Source organism: Apis laboriosa, unplaced genomic scaffold, assembly GCF_014066325.1.
Source record: "Apis laboriosa isolate Shangri-la unplaced genomic scaffold, ASM1406632v1 scaffold35_cov144, whole genome shotgun sequence".
Lineage (NCBI taxonomy): Eukaryota > Metazoa > Arthropoda > Insecta > Hymenoptera > Apidae > Apis > Apis laboriosa.
In genome coordinates, this window is record NW_025222966.1 from 782,054 (window position 1) to 800,758 (window position 18,705).

An 18,705-nucleotide genomic window follows, 5' to 3' on the forward strand; every position below is an offset into this window, starting at 1 on the left:
TTTGACCAGAGACTGCAAATACAAGAATTACAATTTTTTTTTAATTATATATATCAGCATATATATAGCAGCAAATAAGTGATTAAAAATGTAAAAGGAGAGAAAAAACACGAATGATTTCAATTTCCTTTGTATAGGAAACAAAATATCAAAGATCGCCTCAGACAACTGGCGTGGTCTCGAGAATTCCTTGCAAAAATTGCGATTGGGACGTAATGCAATTGACAAACTTCCAGCAGACGCGTTCGCGGGTCTCACTTACTTGGATATGCTCGATCTACGTGACAATAACTTGAAGGAAATCGATCCTTCTGTATTCAGAGATGGCATGGCGCATCTGATACATCTGTATCTGAACGGAAATCAATTGACACACATACCTTACGCGCAATTATCGTCATTGAAGCGTATGAAAGTGTTAGATCTTAGTTATAACAGGATATCGAAAATGTTGAACCCCCAATTGGAGTCAGAAATCAAGGGACTTCAAATGTCTCTCGATATATTGCGTCTGGATTACAATCAAATCGAGACTCTGATGTCTGGTGATTTTCAGCACTTTTTAAAAGTCAACAAGACTTATTTGGATGGTAATCCTTTAACGATGATCGAGGTAGGATTTCCGAAATATTATAATTTTAAGTTTGTTCGAGTAGATAATTTTTAAAAAATTTTTGATTAAATTTTTGTATTTTAAAAATTTTAGAAATTTGTTGTCTTTGTTTGCTTATTCTAGAAAACACGAATCTTATTAGAAATTTGAATCGTATATTTTAGGAGGGTACGTTTAGGGATTCGAGAATACGGGAACTTTATTTGAGTGATTGCGATCTGTTGGAGGTCGATTCATCTAATTTCGTTGGTTTGGAATCGTCTCTCGAGTTGTTGGATCTCTCGGGAAATAATATTACGTTACTTCCAAGTCCTATTTTCCAAGAATACGATTTTCTACGCACTTTAATCTTCCGTGAAAACAAGATTCAAACCTTTTCACCGGGTAAAATAATTTAAAATTATTTATATAATTCTGCAAATAATTTACTTCTTTCAATTCTATTATAAAATTTTCAAAATGTTTGATGATTTGCTTGATATCTTTAAAATTAATATAAATTTTAATCTTTGTATATTTATATATGTCGATTCTATATTTGTTATTAGCCGAGGTATTTAATGGTTTCCAATATTCTTTGTATAATCTGGATCTAAGCGGGAAAGAAAACAGCGTGGTGTCACTTCAAGATCTACGACAAATGAGGAACATGCGATTCCTTTCTATCTCACGAATACCAGAGTCGACGTTATCTCCAGATAATTTTATGGAATACGGGATGGATATCAAAGAGCTTCGTATTGTGAAAAGTAATCTGAACACCATCAAAAGTCATGCTTTCATGCATGTACGCGGGATCAAATATCTGGATTTCTCCGAAAATTCGATATCCACAATAGAAGACGAAGCTTTCTCCGAGGTAATTCCATTTGCTTTGCAATATTTTCTTTCCAAAGGGTTTGAAATTCAAGTATATAAAATGATATTATTGAGTATTATATATACTATATATAATTGTTTATTCTTTTTTTGCGCTCTCAAACTACCAACTTGCTAACCGAGCAACCATACAAAATCTTAATCCAAGGTTTAGTTAATTTAGCTTAATATTTAATTGAACTAGATTCGAATCGTATTCCCAAGTTAAAGATCCATGGATAATTCTAATAAAAGGCTTCTATTATAAAAAATTGTATAGAAAAAAATATAATAAACATATACATATAGTGGAACTTCATATTATTGGAATTTTTATTATAACGAATTAATTAAATAAGATTTTGTTTATTATTATATCACTTAATATATCACTTAAACGAAAAATTATAGTAGAAAAGAAAAAAAAAAGAATAAACTTTCATTTCTCGTCAGTTTCATCTGATTCAAATTTCCTCAGGTCGGCCATTCGCTTCTAACATTGAGAATGTCTCACGCTCTATCTCCTTCCGTTTCTGAAATACCGAAAGCGCCATTTAAATTCCTGACGAATCTACAACATTTTGATTTTAGCAACAATAAAATTAAATCACTACCGGACACGTCTTTTCATTTTCTGAAGAGGATTAAACGAATGGAATTGCAGGACAACGAAATCGACAGTATCAGAAAAGGAACTTTTCAGGTACAGATTATGTGATTTTTTTTTTTTAATTTGTTGTTCGATTCGATCAAAATTATTAATATTACGTTTACTAATGTTGGTAAAAATTAATTCAGGGTGATATACATTCCTATCTGGAAGAAGTGAATTTCTCGTTTAATATGATTAAAACGATCCAAACTCATACGTTCGTCGACCTGCCAAAATTAACTATGATAAATTTAGAGGACAACGCTATAGATAAAATCGAAAGGCGAGCATTTATGAACATGAAACTGTTGAAATATATTAATTTGCGAGGCAACAAAATAAAGGATATCACGGATGAAGCCTTTCAGGTAATATTATTCATTGAACTTACTTTATGTAACGTTTTACAGTAATATCGAATTAAAATTGTAATTATTTAAATTGAAGAATTTACCTGATCTGGAGTATCTCGATCTCGCGTATAACGATCTGACCGAGTTCGATTTCGCTTCGTTCGATCAAGTAGGAACGTTGTCGTCGTTCAAAGTGAACGCCAGCCATAACGAAATTCCAAAATTATGGATTAACAGTACCACATTCACGCCACCGACCACCAGTAAGTTTATCGTGGAATTTCTTTGAACAAATCATGTTTAAACGAATTTTTTGTAAATTTTATAAATGTTAGAAATCGGCACGAATGTTGTTTTTTAATTATAAATCTTGCATCGAATCAATAGTACACGCAAATATCAAACATACGCATGGATTAGAACTCAAGACTTACATACAGTTAGAATTTTAAGTAAGTACGTAATTCAGCTAATTTCCTTTGCAGTCGGCGGAACAATTCAATCGAACATCAAAGTTCTCGACCTCAGCTACAACAATATATCCGATATAATGAAGTATTATTTCAAGCCAGTGGAATTCTCGTTAACACATCTCTATTTGGCTCATAACCAATTGACCAACATAACTCAAGGTGTCTTCGGAAATATGCCACACTTGCAATGGCTCGACGTTAGTCACAACGAGCTGATGGAGATCGACTTCGATTGCTTCAGAAACACGAAAAATATCCAAGTGCTCTTTCTTTCTTGGAACAATATCATGGACATTCCAGCAGAGGCATTTAGACCGTTGAAGAAGCTAAGGATTATTGATCTTTCTCATAATAAGCTGAGAACATTGCCGGATAATATGTTTTCCGAAGCTAATATCGAGAGTTTGGATCTGTCTCATAATCAATTTATGAGATTACCCACAAAAACCATGTCTATCTCAGCGGCTGCCAGTTTATCTATGTTGGATTTGTCTTGGAACACTCTCTCGGGAATCCATACTACTGACGCCATATTTAGATTACGAGTCAGTTTGATATATTCTAGAAATAAAATTTAATTCATGAGCAAAAAGTCAAATGAATAAATTCGATTTCATACTTATAAATTCACTATAAATTAACTTTTAAATAATTTTATTATCTTGTATTTGTTTTCTTGAAAAGTATAAAGTGTTAATATATTTGTGGAATATCTTCGAAGAATTGATTCTAAAAGTTAAAGTAAACAAAAAAATTGATACAAACGAGAGACTTATTTATTAACTATTGAAGTTAGATGAAAACGAAAATAGAATGAGATAGCTCTACGTCATACAGATATTTTGCTTTATCTTTGTCTGGTTTCCATCCAATGCAAACTTAAATTTGCTTATAACTTAATAAATAAATATTTTTGTAACAACTTTTGTATTCGTTTTAACTTCTAGAACTTAGAGTCGATTCTCTGAAGAATCTTATGAATATATTAGTATCCTCTATATGTATAACTTAGAAAAATTTAATCGTTAAACTTTATATTTTCTTAAAAAGAAATAAGTCATTGTTATAAATGTATAAAAGTGATATTTGCATTTCTTTAAAATTAATTCTTCACGTGTCAAAACATAAAAAAGCAATTCGAATTTCTGTTCATTTCAGAGTTTGACATGGTTAGATTTGTCTTATAATCGATTGGTCAGGCTCGACGATGGGATATTCTCTGATTTATCATATTTAACTCATCTAGACTTGAGTCATAATAAACAATTACTTTTGGAATCACGTGGAAGAACATTTCATGGTTTAGAGGACTCGCTTTTATATCTTGATTTAAGCAACATTTCGCTTTTAAGTGTATGTATTATTTAAATATATATTTATTATATCTTTATTATATATTATATTCATATTCACTGAAAATAATTTGAATTTAAAAAGAATCGTAATTGAAAAGAATATCTATATTTTTTAAAGGTGCCAGAATTGCCATTAAGACGATTGCAAACGTTGTACTTGGCACACAATGAGTTGGCATCGATACCACCGGAAATGGCATCGAACTTAACATCTCTTCACTATTTAGATCTGAGTGCCAACGATCTAACAGTGGTGCCATTGATCACGCATACCCTACCTGAATTAAAAACTTTTAATTTGGCCGATAATCCAATCACAGCTGTTACTAATACTAGTTTCTTAGGTATCGCAGATAGCCTTGAGGAATTGGATATACGACGATTATCTTTATTGACATTCGAAGTAAGTTTTTTACATCGAAAAAATTTAAATTTAAAATGATAGAATGATAAAGTTAAATTATAAAATTAAAATATATTATATTTTTTTCTATTGAAATCAAATTTTTTTTTCAAACAGAGCGGAGCACTTTGTAAAGCTACAAAACTTCGTAAGTTATATATAACTGCTTACAATGGTGTAAAAAATTTCAATTTTCCCAACATTCTTGAATACAATCACGGTTTAAGGCATTTAGTCATCGACGTACGTGTGAAATATTATAATAAGAAGCTATTTTTTGCTATTTTAAAATCTTTTTAAAAAGTATTAAATATTAGCATCGATTAAAATTTTTTATATATTATTATAGGTACAAAATGACACGAATTTGGAAAAAGAAATGAAAGGGAAGTTTCCTAATAAATTATTTAATATTACGTTGACAGGTCGAGCATTAAAAAATGTAGACTCGGATATATTGCGAGTATGTATCTAACTGATTTTTTATTAAATATATTCTTTATTATTAAATATATTCTTTACTGAACAAAAAGACAAAAGACAAATTTAAAAATATTGTAATACTGTAATAAATTATTAATTATTAACTCAATATAATTATTAAGTTAAGAATTATAATCAATTAATTAAAAAAATTGATTTTCATATCTATCCTAGGGTATAAGAAATCCACACTTGCATTTTGGAATGTACAATACAAGTGTGAACACCGTGCCCAAACAAATGTTTGATAATGCAGAATGGGTGAGGAATGTGACAATTCATCTTCGCCACAATGACGTGCGAACGCTTCACAATCCATCTAATGGATACAAGCCAGGCGTGCCAGGAAAACGATTTCTGTTAAAACTCACGGTGAGAGGAAGCTACTTTACTTGTGACTGCGACATTGGGTAAGTCATTAACTCTGTTATTAATTTATGTATATAATTATGTATATGTATGTAATATATATATATATATTATTTCTTAATAATTATTATATATACATAATTATCAATATTATAATATCAATTAATAAAATAAACTTTTCTTCGTTCTAATTACTTATTTTTAATATTTCTAATACTACTTTTAAGTTTTCGAGAAAAAATATTTTTTATAGATGGATGGAAACCTGGCAAAGAAAACATAGACAATATCAAGAGGATCGTTGCACTACCTATAGTGAATTTAAAAATATTGAACGAGATGAAGAAGATGATGAATTCGATTGCTGGGACAATGGTTGGGATGATGATTTACGCGAATCATTTTGCTTAAATAAGAATAATATGTCGGTATTAGAAGCATTGAAAACAGATATTGAGTGTGGATGGGGAACTGCGACTTATATTCATACATCTCATTATCTCGTCTTTCTTTTCGTTATTTTTGCAATGATTATTTATTAGATCTTACTTTTTACGTATTTGTATTTTATGTTATTACAATCATTCAACATTCCTTTCCTCGAAATGCATAATAATTTAAAGTGCAAATATGTGATTTATCATTTATTAATGTAAAGTTAACCTCTATTCTATTTTATTCCAGAAAAAAATAATATATCGTGAATATGATCAAATTTAATTAAATTAAATTTGTCAATAGATATTAATTGCAGTTATATTTTGTGAATATAAATGATCATGAAGTTATATTATTACATATATTAAAGTATTATTGAAATATTATTAGTAAATATTAATATTTATGACATATTTAATTAACTGATAGGTTAAGTATATCGTTTTAATTCCTTATTTATTTATCACCGTTAATAATAATTTTTTATTGATGAAGTGTATATGATTTAGTGATTAATATTAATATGATTATATTCACGATTGTTTATATTTAATATATTCTCTTTCAATAGAATTATTTTATATTGAACATCAAACATTTATTATGAACATTTTTTTAACATAATGAAATAGTTTTAAATTGAATTTGCACTTTAATTAAATATATTAGAGGAAATACAAATTTTTGCACATCCTTCCGTTTAAAGCAGCACGCTTCAAATCAATGAGACTGTTGGATCAATTGTTCAGATACTCGTACAAAGTGACTGATTACGGATCGATCGTACTAAAAAAACATTTGATATGTTTTTTCTTTTGATATATACGAATCCGTTGCATTAATAGGAATTGAAGTTTTATTCTTTGTTTATAATTATTAGCGCATTTGTTGCAATTGTTACTACAATTGTTAATACAATATATAAATATCATGTAATAACAGGATTTTTTTTTCATATTTTATCATTGTCAAACTAAGAACTTGTAAAAGAAAAAAAAATTAGGCTATAATATCTTTAAAAAAGTGAAGATTAAACAAAAAATATTTTCGAAATTTTAAACATATCTATTTATTTATTTATATTTCTCTTTTATGATTTTCCAAAAAATCTTAGTTTGACAGTGAAAATATTTAATATCTTTCATAAATAATTAAAAACAAAAAATATCGAATGTTTAAAAAACTGAATATCTATGCATGATTATTAAGATTTCAAAAAGTAATATTATTAATTTTAAAAATTAATTCGATAGCAGAAATTGTTTTATTATCTGTTTAAAAAACAGAAATATTTCCTTTAAAATATATGCTGTTGATGCATTTTTTAATAAAATTACACCGAATACTATAATATATGCTTTTATTATTTATAATATTCTATCCTCAAAAATATTATAATAATATGCAAAAAAAATGATTTAATTAAAAGAAAATTATATATGAATATAAAAATTTCAAAGAATACATACATATGATATTCTTTACAAGATTTTGATAACAATAAGTTAGAAAATAAAACTAAGCTTGATCTAAAGATAATATAATGAAAATTTTTTAATTATACATGTATAAACAATTCTCAATAATTATAGTTTGTAATCATTCAATTATACGTAAATATTATTTGCCTTTAATAATAAAACATAATCTTTGCTACTATATCAAATACTATGTGTACAATCGGTAAGATAATAAAACCGAATATAAATAATAGACATATGTAAACACTGAATAATTCTGTTATAAATATTACACATTGAGTCATCATTTGCCGGAAGTCCTTACAGTTGTTTATGCTAATAACTTTGTCCAGAACAAATCGCAATAAATATAGGAATACCTAGAAAATGTGATTTTATCGTTTTTATCATTTATACATATATATTTAAGTATTAAATATTTTATAAATATTTAAATATATATTAAAAATTTACAAATAATTGTAAAAAAAGCATTACAAATTTTTGAATACTTTTTTTTTTAAATATTGGATTTTTTTTTATTATTTTTGAAATTAAAAAGTATTTAATTTTATAATTTAGAATATACATATGTACATAACTCATTAGTTATGATATAACCATTTATTGAAATGAAAAATTCATGAAAAACTATTAATAAATTATGAATTAAGATTTATCATATACCACTCAAAATAATTAAGATAAAATAAAATAAAAGTATAAAATAGTTTATGAAAAAAAATATAAGTACAATATATTATTTAATACTAGGAAAAATGTTTGAGAAAACATATTTTTAATTATTTTGAGCAGTGCAATTAATCAAATTCAATATAAAAAAATTTATAATAATTCAATTATTAGATAATACCTCCATAACAGGTATAATGTTCAACATGACGTACAATAATGCAAGAAGAGATCGACCTGTTGCTCGACCCATCATACTAATAAGAGCCAGAAAAGAATATTCTGTTCGTGGAATACCACAAGATGCTTGATAATTGACCAAATATTCACGAAAATTATACAAAATATTTTTGTTGTTATCAATTTTTGAAGGAACTTTGAAACGACTGTCTTTGTCACATAAATCACGTAATAAATTCGTAGTAAAATCATTTTCTTTAAAAAAAAATAAATTTAATATTTAATACATTGACATATTTGTTTTTTTAATAAAAGTTGTGATTAAATTTTATAACATTTACCTGCAAAGTTGTGTCGACAATACTTCGACCTATCAAAATCGGAAATACTATAAGGATTTTTCCATTTCCATTCAGTAGGTTCTTGTATATTTTCTATAGAATCTTTTATAAATTTTTCATCATATTTCCAATCGCCTGATTTTTCATCTAAATTTCCATCTGTTTTTGACTTCAATTTTTCCCCAAAAGATGAACAATGATCACATGTCAACGAATTTATCGTGCATCGTTTTCTTATTCCACATTTTTCTCCTTCAAGAAACTATTTAAACGTACAAAAAAAAAAACAAATATATATATATAATTATATATATATACATATATATATAATTTATAATTTTTTTTATTTTTAAGTAATTAAGATAAACGAGAAATACAATTGAAAAAAAGATAAAAAAGATAAAAAAAATATATATATATAAATAAAAGGATATCTATCTGGATTATATTATTTTTCATTTACTTGTTGATTATGAAAAAGACATTTATTTTCCAGATGCAATTTCTCATTATAATCAGACTTTGGTACAAAATCGAAATTGTTCTGGTTCTGTGAATCGTTCATATTCAAGAAGCAGGATACACGATTGATCGTAGATTGATCACTTTCAGTACACATAATCCTGATTTTTCTTTTAATACGGCACAATACATGTACAATGTAACACCAGTTATAATTTGTTCTTCTTGATCGTAATAGCGGCGTAAATATTAATTAATTTTCATTTCTATTCATCCTGAGAGGAGATGTTTGCTTTGAAAATGAAAATACGATGAAATTATCAATTGCACCTAATATCACTTGACAACATAGTATATATACGAGATTCATTTAAATTCGATTATTTTTGGTTTCGTACATACAGATTTCTTATGTTCCTACACATTATTAAAATAAATAGCGCACAAATTTACATACTCGTTAGAACTTTATTTTATATATTGTCATGTGACTAACAATAAGACAACCGACAACATAGAGTAGTTTTTTAAGAAAGCCGCTGATTACAAACGTTTATACAAATTCATTCCCAAGTGTTATATGTATACGTATCTATATATATTCATATATATAAGGTGTATCGAAAATCATGATAAAAGTCAAAAAAGGATGATTTTATGTGAAAAAATTTTTAAAGACTTCGTTTTTGAGAAAATCAAGTTTGGAATATCTTGTCAAGTACTTTTGTTAAATAAACTTGATTTTTTCGAAAACTTAGTTGTATAAGAAATTGTTATTCTACATATTGGATATACTTTTATACAATAAACAACCTCATTATGACTTATACCACGACTTTCAATACACTACACATATATATTTGATACTTATGTATCAAGATAAAACGTGATGTAAAAACAAAGAGTTACATACAAACATGAAAGAAAAAAGATTTAGCAATCCTGATTCTGCTTTTTTTTTTTGCAATATATAAAATGTCTTGTGTACAATGACGATAAACGTCAAAAGGGGTGTTTCTCGGCTTTTCCTTGCAGCATCGAGTACCAACTATAGGATTCACTAAATCTATGATACGTATATCTCTACAAATTCTGACCGATTATTCTCGGTCCATTTTCACACTCATCACAGTCGCGCATCTCACTATTATTTTTAAGCTGTATGCATTTCATTATGCTGCATCTCTTTCTGTTTTTACGATTAAAATTAATGAGATAAATTGTAGCAGCCAATTTGTAAAAGCTAATTTGGAAATGAAATGAAATATTCTTTTCTCATATTGATAATAAAGTGCAGAAAAAGTGCAAGTTATGAAACAACTTGGCAAGACTTGTTGAAATGCGTTAATTTGCTTTGGCGCCTTAATAACAGAGGTGCAAGAAAATTTCAAAGCATATTATCGCAAAAATTTTGTATTATTTTTTTGTAGAATAATTCTAGTTTTTTAACTTGCAAAATAAACATTGGAGGACAATGATTGCGAGGTATTATTAGAGAATAATTTTTTTCATTTTTTTTTTCAAATTATTTTACGAAAGCAGAATATTTCCACGCGTTTGCATAAATTTCGAATAAATACATCTTTATAGCAGGGCAAAAGGATAGAATTTCGAACTCTTAATTAGAATTCAATATACTCTGAAAGACTGGGGAAAGATATCAAAGCTTTTATACACACTTATAACATGCCAAAACCTTTCGAATAATTGATTGCTTTTAACAGACGATCTTGTAATTTTTCTATTGTACTGTAATCTGGTAACAATAATACATTGTAGCATGTGTGGGCTATTGGTAATCTAAAATATAATATGTGATATTTGTTATACAATTCAATTAAAATAAATATAAAATTATAAATTTTAGCTATTACATAATTAAATATGAATTTAAATTTATTTAAAAAAATTTACCTGTCAGAATCTGGACCATGTCTAGCAATAACCATTTTTAACCTTGATAAACCACCAACTGGCACTCTATCACTTCCAGTAGTAAATTGAAGAAGTCTTCGTTGACTTTCCGGTGGTAGTGAATGTGCTACGCGCCAGAAGTTACGTACTGCTTTGCTATCAACAGTATAACCACCTTCATATTCTGTAGCGGCTTCTAATTCCGCGAAATCGAAAACTTTGCTACCACAAACAAGCTGTAAGTGGAACATTAATTAAAAATAATTCTTAATAAAATGCAATACACAAATTGTAAATAATATAAACATACTTGTTCGATTTCTTCAGGTCTGAAAAGTAATGCAAGCGGACTTTCATCTGTAACCATTTGAAATCCACGTCTGAATGCTTTAAATTGTCTTTCTACTGATTTATTAAGTAAAAAATCTGCATAGAGATCTACGAATTCTTTTTTGTTTTCTTGTGTCACAAATAGTTCATCACCATTTTGTTTTAGATCATGAAAAGATATTGAACCAAAAACATCTCTATAGAAAAGAATATTATATATTATAATATTAATTAAATAGGGTTTATTCAATAATTATTGATCTAGTTAATAAGTTACTTGTAAGCTACTCTGAAAGTTTGCATAAATGTGTCTGGCATATCATCTCCGGTATAATCCATCAATTCCTTCAATGTTCGATACAGCGTAGGACTCCAATCTTCTAAATCAGCAAAACATCCTTTTCTACCAAGCAATTTTCGATAAACCACCATAGAGAAACGTACATCTAATATTACATTATTATATATTGCAAGACCAAGAACAACGCCTATTAATGTAAAATGTGCATCACTTTCAAATGATGTTGGATTAAACCATGTCATTTGTGTATCTTCCTATAAATATTTACAATATTTTATATAAAATAATTTTTTTATTTTTAAATTATTTTTTCTTAATTTATAATCAATAAAAATTAAAAATTAAAAAATTACCTGAGTTGTGAACATGCCATAGTCAGGATTGAATATTTCTTCTACAATCAATTGAAAGAATTCTTTGGAAACTCCGCCTTCATCAACTCCTTGTTCACCTTCAAATTCAACAACTAATTGCTTCTTAAGATCAGATGGATTTTCTACAGCAATCATTTCCAATTCGACTAATGCATCATCTATTAAACGATCCCTTCTCACCTATTTTAGACAATTGTTAATACAAGTTATAATAAAAATAGAAAGATGTACAAACCTTTAATCTTAAATAAGGATTAGTCGGTTGTCCAACAACTGTTTGTAGAAAACTCATTCGACGTTCACTATACATTCTGATGCGATTATCATAATATAAACCGAGTGTTTTTGTAGCAGGAGTGAGGATAAAAGCATAATTCATAAAACTAAATTTCATAGGTTCTTCACTTTTATAGTATGCAAAGTCTTTGTCCATTTCTATTGCATCACTAAGTGGTTCATTATAAAAATCAGTGAAAGGTATAAATGGTTTCCGTGCATCTAGTGCAGTAATTCCTAATTCTTTAGCTAATGGATCCTGTATATAAAATATAAATATAAAACATACTATTATTGTTAAATACAATTGTATAATTATATATATAAATTAATTTTAATAATATTTTAATTAATAATTTGTAATAATACTTGTAATTTTACCTGAGGAATTTGTGATAAAGATCTTCCAGATTTATCATTACTTGTAGATTCACCATCATCATCTATATTTAAATCAGGTTCATCTAGCTCACCAGCTAACATACTTGCATAATATAAAATTTTCATAACTTTTGTGGGTGCAGTAATAGTGTCTGCATCTTGAACGCAATAATCTCGTGTAAAAGAACCTCCTATTACCTAAATAAATAACAATATTTGTTTATTTTACTGTAAAATTTAATAATTCGAAAAATAATTTAGTGTAAAACTTTTCAATTATATTAAATAACAATACCTTAACAGTTATTAATTCCTGTAAAGCTTGTAAAATACTTGGAAGTCGAGATTTACAATGTTTAGCCCATACACGTGCTAATTTAGCTTGTGCCACAATAGGAAAACAGCTCAGTGCTTTACAAAGCATATGAAGAGCAAGTTCTAAATATTCACTGTTTCCAAGCATAGGAATTTCAAATACAATTAAAAATACGTTTAATAAACTATCCATATTATCTCCTGGCATAATACGAAATACTCTCAAGTCTAATTCAATATTGTCTGCCAAAGTGACTAGTGCATTAACCAAAGCAGACTTAAATACTTCTCCTAAATATAAAAAAAAAGAAATTACATATTCATAATAAGTATTCAATATTTTTATTAGATAAGATATTTTCTTACCTGGTAAGGACCAAAGAGCAGCAAAAGCTCTTCGTACAGCTGGTAAATCAATACTAGTATCATCATTGTTAGGAACTGTAGGTGATGGTTCACTGCTATCTTCTTCTTTATCTTCTCCTTGTATAGATCGGATTGCTTCTTTATCCATGTCACCAGGTGGCCTCAATAAACTATCCGAAGCTCTATCAAGAAGTGCAGCCAAGGGAGAGTCATTTTTTACTGTTTTTTGGAAACTAAGACTCAAAGCCTTTGCACATGAAAATACCTCTCCCAATGTACGAATTAATAGTGAATAAGATCCCTCTGATTTACATCTTTCTATTATATCCAATAGTTTTGCTTCTGTAAGATATGGATCCTGTTTTCCTGTCGACAATAGAACAATGTTGTATATTTTCATCAAAATATTTAAAAATAATACAGAACTACTGTACACATCATTATGCAAATTTATTTAATTATTTTTATTACATTAAATTAGAAATAAATAACAAGAAATGAGAATTAAATACATTTATTAAAATATACATAGCAACCACACAAGAATTTGATAAACAACTATTATTAAATTTTTTGTGTAAAATATAGTTCTATTAAAAAATATTTTAAATTTTTGAAATATATTTTGTGTATCTTTCCTTTTCTAAATATTTGAGATATAAATTGAGTATTAATAATTTTGTAACAAAACGAGAACAATATTTTGTACAAGATTTAGATTGTTTTCTAGAAGATAATTTTTTTGAAGAATATTTATTTTTACGTTTTTTATTCATTCTATGTGTAAATGACTTTTTTACTTTCTTACGTTTTTTTTGTTTAGTAATTGAATTGTTGTTATAATTTGGAATGCGAATTTTATATTTATTTAATATATTTAGAAAAGCTTTTTCATCTGATTTATGTAAAATAGAATTGGTATAATTTGTATTGAAAAATTGATATAAGTGATTATTCATTTGATTGAAAGATAAATTATTTGAGTTTTTGTTTAAAGTTAATTTTTTACAAATTTTTATATCTCGTAATTCATTTTTGGGAGAAATTTGAACACTGTTATTTTTTAAAGTTTGAGATGTATAATGCATCAAATCATTTGTATCAACAGAAATATCCATTTTTACTGGGAATGTTAAAATGTCAATAGTTGAAGGAACAAGTTTTATGTTGGAATTTGATGCAATACCTTCATCCGAACATGTCGGATTCACACTTTTAACTGGTAAACTCTTAGCTAATGATGCTGGGCCAGGTTCTAAAGTTGTTCGAGCTACTTTACTAGGTTGTGTACCATCACAAAGTCTTGCTTCTTGAGAAAATAATTGAATAGCTTGTGCTGCAGCTTGATTTGGTGTAAGATTTGTTACCTGTTATATTTAAAATATAAGGTCTATTAATAATAAAACTTTTCAATGGATAAAAAATTTTCACATAGTTGTTAATTACATACTTTGCCACTAGATGCACAATTTTGATTATCACAATCAGGATTGCCACATCCATCAGTTAATTGATAAAAATATCGTTCAATCAATTTTTTGGCAACTGCACGCTTCATGTCGCTGCAAGGGCTCTTTGCTCCTCCCCTAATAATTTAATAACAGAATGTAGGGATTACAATATTGTATTGTAATAGATATTCTAAAACAAAATAAAGGAAAAATTATTATTATGTAATAAATATATATTAAATATTATGAAATTTTTTATAATATTGAAAAATTATTATAATATATTAAAAGTAATTACAGATTTTAATTAATATTTATTAATATTTGAACAATCATAACCTATGAAATTTGTTTGTGATATGAAATCCTTTTATAATAATTTGTATATATTTAAAAAGAATTAAAGTTTTATGTTTTGCACTTGAAATGCGCAAAAGTTCTCTTTTATATTGAGAACGAAAAAATAAAAATTTTGTTATAAAAATAGATACTAATTTGGATACTGTTAAATCACGATGTCAAAGAGTAAACAAAAGAAGTGAATTTAATTAAATTAGAAGTGGTTTTCAATACTTGTAATTTTATTCAATTAGGAATACATGATTGTGACATATTAATAATGATTCGCGATGTTGTCAGTTTAAGTAAAAATGACAGTTTAGAAAATAAAGTTTTTTGAAGTAAATTTGAATGAATAGTCATATCAAAACAAAAAGTTAAAAATATTCAAAGCTTAAATTCGTTCGATATTATGTTTCGCGGTATATATAAATAAGTCCTTGTTCTCAAGAAGTTAGTAATAAAAGAAAATAGTGAGAAACAATAATGAGAAAGTTCTAGACGATAAGCGCTACAGAATATCGATATGTACCTGGAAGCGTGATCTTCTCCAGGGTCCCCTTGGCCCTTGGCGTTCATAGACCGTGAATTTTCGAAATTTTGTCTTTCTTTTCGTTTGTCGCAATAAGAAATCTCACCGTGATCGCTTCTACTTATTCTACTATTTCGTTAACTACTTATACACTATCACTAAATTTAGTAAGACTTTTTTATCGACAGATCCACAATACAATATTCGTGTTACGTTTTATTACTTATTACGCACTACTGTATATACTTTGAAATAGAATAAGAAAAAAAAGATAGAGTGAATAGATAGAAAAGTATTAGAAAGAGAGAAGTAGAAGAAAAGAAAGAGAGAAAATATATGATGTGCTTGAAATATATTTGTCTGTAATTTGAAACGAATGCTTGATCGAGGTTAGGTAAACACCGTATACACGAAAATATAACATATAATGTTCGTCAATCGTATGATTTGTTGATCCTATTGATATACGATTTTTAAGTCAATTTTAAGACACTGAGAAAGAAAGAAAAATAATTATTTTGTGGCACTTTTTTAGCTGCTGTCTACTATTCAACACGGCCACGACCAGCTGTGATTCGAGATTTTCGATTAATCGAGCATAGTAATATTTTTCGATTTATCGATGAGTCGGTGATATCTAGTCTAGATCGTATGCCAAGCAAAACTGTTTTTTTAATATTTTTAATATTAATTTTTAATTAATATTGATTTTTATAAATCAATTCATATTAATATTATTGATAAAATTCTGTTTAATTAAATGATTCATTTTAAAATTAATATTAATTTTAATATTTTTTAATAATATTCGATTTTATTTGATTGGTATATGCATAAAAGCGGGATATATAAATATTTTTTTCATATGTTCTAAATGTATATATTTACTTGTTTGAAAAAATTTATTTTAAAAATAAATAAAAGATAATATTCTTTCTATTGATTTATTTTTTTAATCAAGTAAATCATATGAAATAATTTATTTTTCAAATAAAATGGAATTTATCTATAATATAATAATATATAATATATTTATATTTATATATAATAATATATAAATATATTTATTTTTATTATTTTATTTAACGCTGGATTTAAATTATTTTATAAATTCTATTGATTTTTGATGCATTGATATTTACCGATATATTATTAAAATTCTAATTATTAACAAACAGGAAAATAAAAATAAGATTAAAAAAAATTCTATAACAATTTTTCGATAGAAATATCAATATCGATTTTAATCTAATATGCGTTATCATAACAAATGGCACTAAGTGTAATTCTTTTACGAATCTGATAATGAGTAAACGAGGAACAAATTTAAAAATAATAAAGAATGGTGATAAGTTAGCGGTATCTTTCGATAATTTCTATCAAGTTCGAAATAAATAAAAAGGAAAATTAAATTTTTAAAATGAAAGACAGAGGCGAAATCATTAATTTACGGGAAAAAGAATTTGAAATTATCGGTGCTAAGCAATGCCATTTAGTCAGACATGTGAATAAAGCCGCTCCTACGGTCGCACCTTCCTATATGTACGCTGGCTATATTTCATTCGAATACATGTTCTCGCCACTTTCTCGTTAATTACAACGTTAAACATACGCGTCGAGCGAGAATTTTTCTAGAATCACATTTTTAACGTCGATTTGTAACTTTTGAAAAACGTAACGAAGAGAAAAAGAAAAAAGATGGAAAGTAGATGTTTTTGCTTAATGATCGCATACAATTACTCTTATATTTGAATTTATTTCGAATTTTTGAGAGAAGAACTGTATTTTCAGAAAATAATTTTATCAAAACTTTAATTATTCCATATATAAGATATACATTTTTTTGATAAATTATGTTCTGAAATTTATTTTATTTTAATTGCGAGTATTTCTGTGATATTTATTCTCAGATAAGATATATGCATATTTTTTCAGTATTTCAAATTTAAATTAAACGTTTCATAATTTTAATTTCGCAAATCAATTATATCGTGTAAAAACAATTTATTTTATTTAATATATAAATTATACATTGTTAATTTACGATAGAACAGAAAAATATAGAAAGTTAATAAAAATGTAAAACAAATCGTAAAATTAATTAATAATATTTCTATAATAAATAATTATTAATTTCTATAATAAACAAATTATTAAATAATAATTATACACATACCTAAAATTAATTTGTATATACATCCATAATCATTCTTTTAAATACCATAATTTTTTTAATTACGCGCACAGTAAATGAGCAGGATTTGTGCCAAACGACGAGTTACCAAGTTATAAGTCGACAATGTAATTTAAAGTTTTTGAGATTGCTTTCGTGGTAGATAACTGAAACCATTTTGCTGGATGATCAAGAGTCGCTGATTAGACAAAAATTGGTGCTCATACAAGTAGTGTCATCAGTAATTTGATACCAAGCCAACTACTCGAGATTTTTCAATGATACATATCTATATCCATCTTCAAAATATGTCAAAGCTTTGTAACAGTGTCTTTTACTTGAAAACGAAGTAAGAAGGACATCAGTTGATTTGATGTATCCTCGAAATTTTTTAATAATTAGCAAAAAATTGATCTTCGATTTTTCTTTTATCGATAAACATTTTTCTGTTAATTATTTAACGTAAATTCAAAAAGTTATTATAAAAAGTAGAACAATTTGTTAGAAAAAAATGTAAATAATAACAATAATAAATTACAATAATAACAATAATAAATTATTGTGAATTATTGAAAAAGAAATTCATAAAGTCAATAAAGATAATAATTTTTTTTTACGAAACTTTAATTATTATTAGACATTAATCACGCAAAAATATTTTATCCATTTATTCATTCCATCATTATCATATTATTTTGAATTATATCGAAAAATTTTATTTATAAAAATTGTCTATTGCATCAAAGTTAGCAATTAGTAATTTGTTTATAAGTGAATTTTTAAAGATTTCAAGTTTCTAAATTTTAAATAATATTTTTAA

The 18,705-nt window shown here is 26.6% G+C and overlaps 3 protein-coding genes and 1 long non-coding RNA gene across 6 annotated transcripts in view; 1 reads left to right on the forward strand and 3 right to left on the reverse strand.

Moving 5' to 3' along the window:
• The window catches only part of LOC122715478 (chaoptin-like), a 9,794-nt gene extending 3,522 nt beyond the window's left edge, over window positions 1–6,272 (forward strand). Inside the window, exons 4-16 of the mRNA XM_043937704.1 lie at window positions 138–613; window positions 778–997; window positions 1,162–1,472; window positions 1,950–2,174; window positions 2,270–2,491; window positions 2,571–2,739; window positions 2,962–3,494; window positions 4,108–4,302; window positions 4,423–4,707; window positions 4,825–4,950; window positions 5,057–5,170; window positions 5,365–5,600; window positions 5,813–6,272. Of these exons, the coding sequence (XP_043793639.1) occupies window positions 138–613; window positions 778–997; window positions 1,162–1,472; window positions 1,950–2,174; window positions 2,270–2,491; window positions 2,571–2,739; window positions 2,962–3,494; window positions 4,108–4,302; window positions 4,423–4,707; window positions 4,825–4,950; window positions 5,057–5,170; window positions 5,365–5,600; window positions 5,813–6,101 (3,401 nt within the window). The 3' untranslated portion in view covers window positions 6,102–6,272. The remainder of the gene's footprint in view (window positions 1–137; window positions 614–777; window positions 998–1,161; window positions 1,473–1,949; window positions 2,175–2,269; window positions 2,492–2,570; window positions 2,740–2,961; window positions 3,495–4,107; window positions 4,303–4,422; window positions 4,708–4,824; window positions 4,951–5,056; window positions 5,171–5,364; window positions 5,601–5,812) is intronic.
• Window positions 1,479–2,999, reverse strand: LOC122715482. Its single transcript, XR_006346840.1, has 3 exons — window positions 2,911–2,999; window positions 2,578–2,759; window positions 1,479–2,004 (listed from the first exon to the last, which is right to left on the reverse strand). It is a non-coding gene; the product is annotated as an uncharacterized LOC122715482 (long non-coding RNA).
• A 1,139-nt stretch (window positions 6,273–7,411) lies between the features above and the next one.
• LOC122715452 lies at window positions 7,412–9,290 on the reverse strand. The gene is made up of 4 exons (XM_043937665.1): window positions 9,135–9,290; window positions 8,672–8,933; window positions 8,332–8,585; window positions 7,412–7,837 (listed from the first exon to the last, which is right to left on the reverse strand). The coding sequence occupies exons 1-4, from the start codon at window positions 9,288–9,290 to the stop codon at window positions 7,628–7,630; spliced, it is 882 nt and encodes a 293-aa protein (XP_043793600.1). The 3' UTR covers window positions 7,412–7,627.
• A 291-nt stretch (window positions 9,291–9,581) lies between these two features.
• LOC122715451 (ubiquitin-protein ligase E3A) lies at window positions 9,582–16,286 on the reverse strand. 3 transcript variants are annotated; one of them, XM_043937661.1, is made up of 12 exons: window positions 15,713–16,286; window positions 14,841–14,976; window positions 14,577–14,757; window positions 13,391–13,756; window positions 13,005–13,315; window positions 12,710–12,907; window positions 12,288–12,587; window positions 12,032–12,232; window positions 11,655–11,932; window positions 11,358–11,574; window positions 11,048–11,283; window positions 9,582–10,933 (listed from the first exon to the last, which is right to left on the reverse strand). In XM_043937661.1, exons 1-12 carry the CDS (start codon window positions 15,757–15,759, stop codon window positions 10,813–10,815), a joined length of 2,592 nt encoding a protein of 863 aa, XP_043793596.1. In that variant the 5' UTR covers window positions 15,760–16,286; the 3' UTR covers window positions 9,582–10,812. The 3 variants fall into 3 exon arrangements, with proteins under 3 accessions (XP_043793596.1, XP_043793597.1, XP_043793599.1); XM_043937662.1 differs by having other exon boundaries at window positions 14,841–15,031; XM_043937664.1 differs by lacking the exon at window positions 15,713–16,286 and adding an exon at window positions 15,181–15,311 and having other exon boundaries at window positions 14,841–15,031.
• Window positions 16,287–18,705: the final 2,419 nt, after the last annotated feature.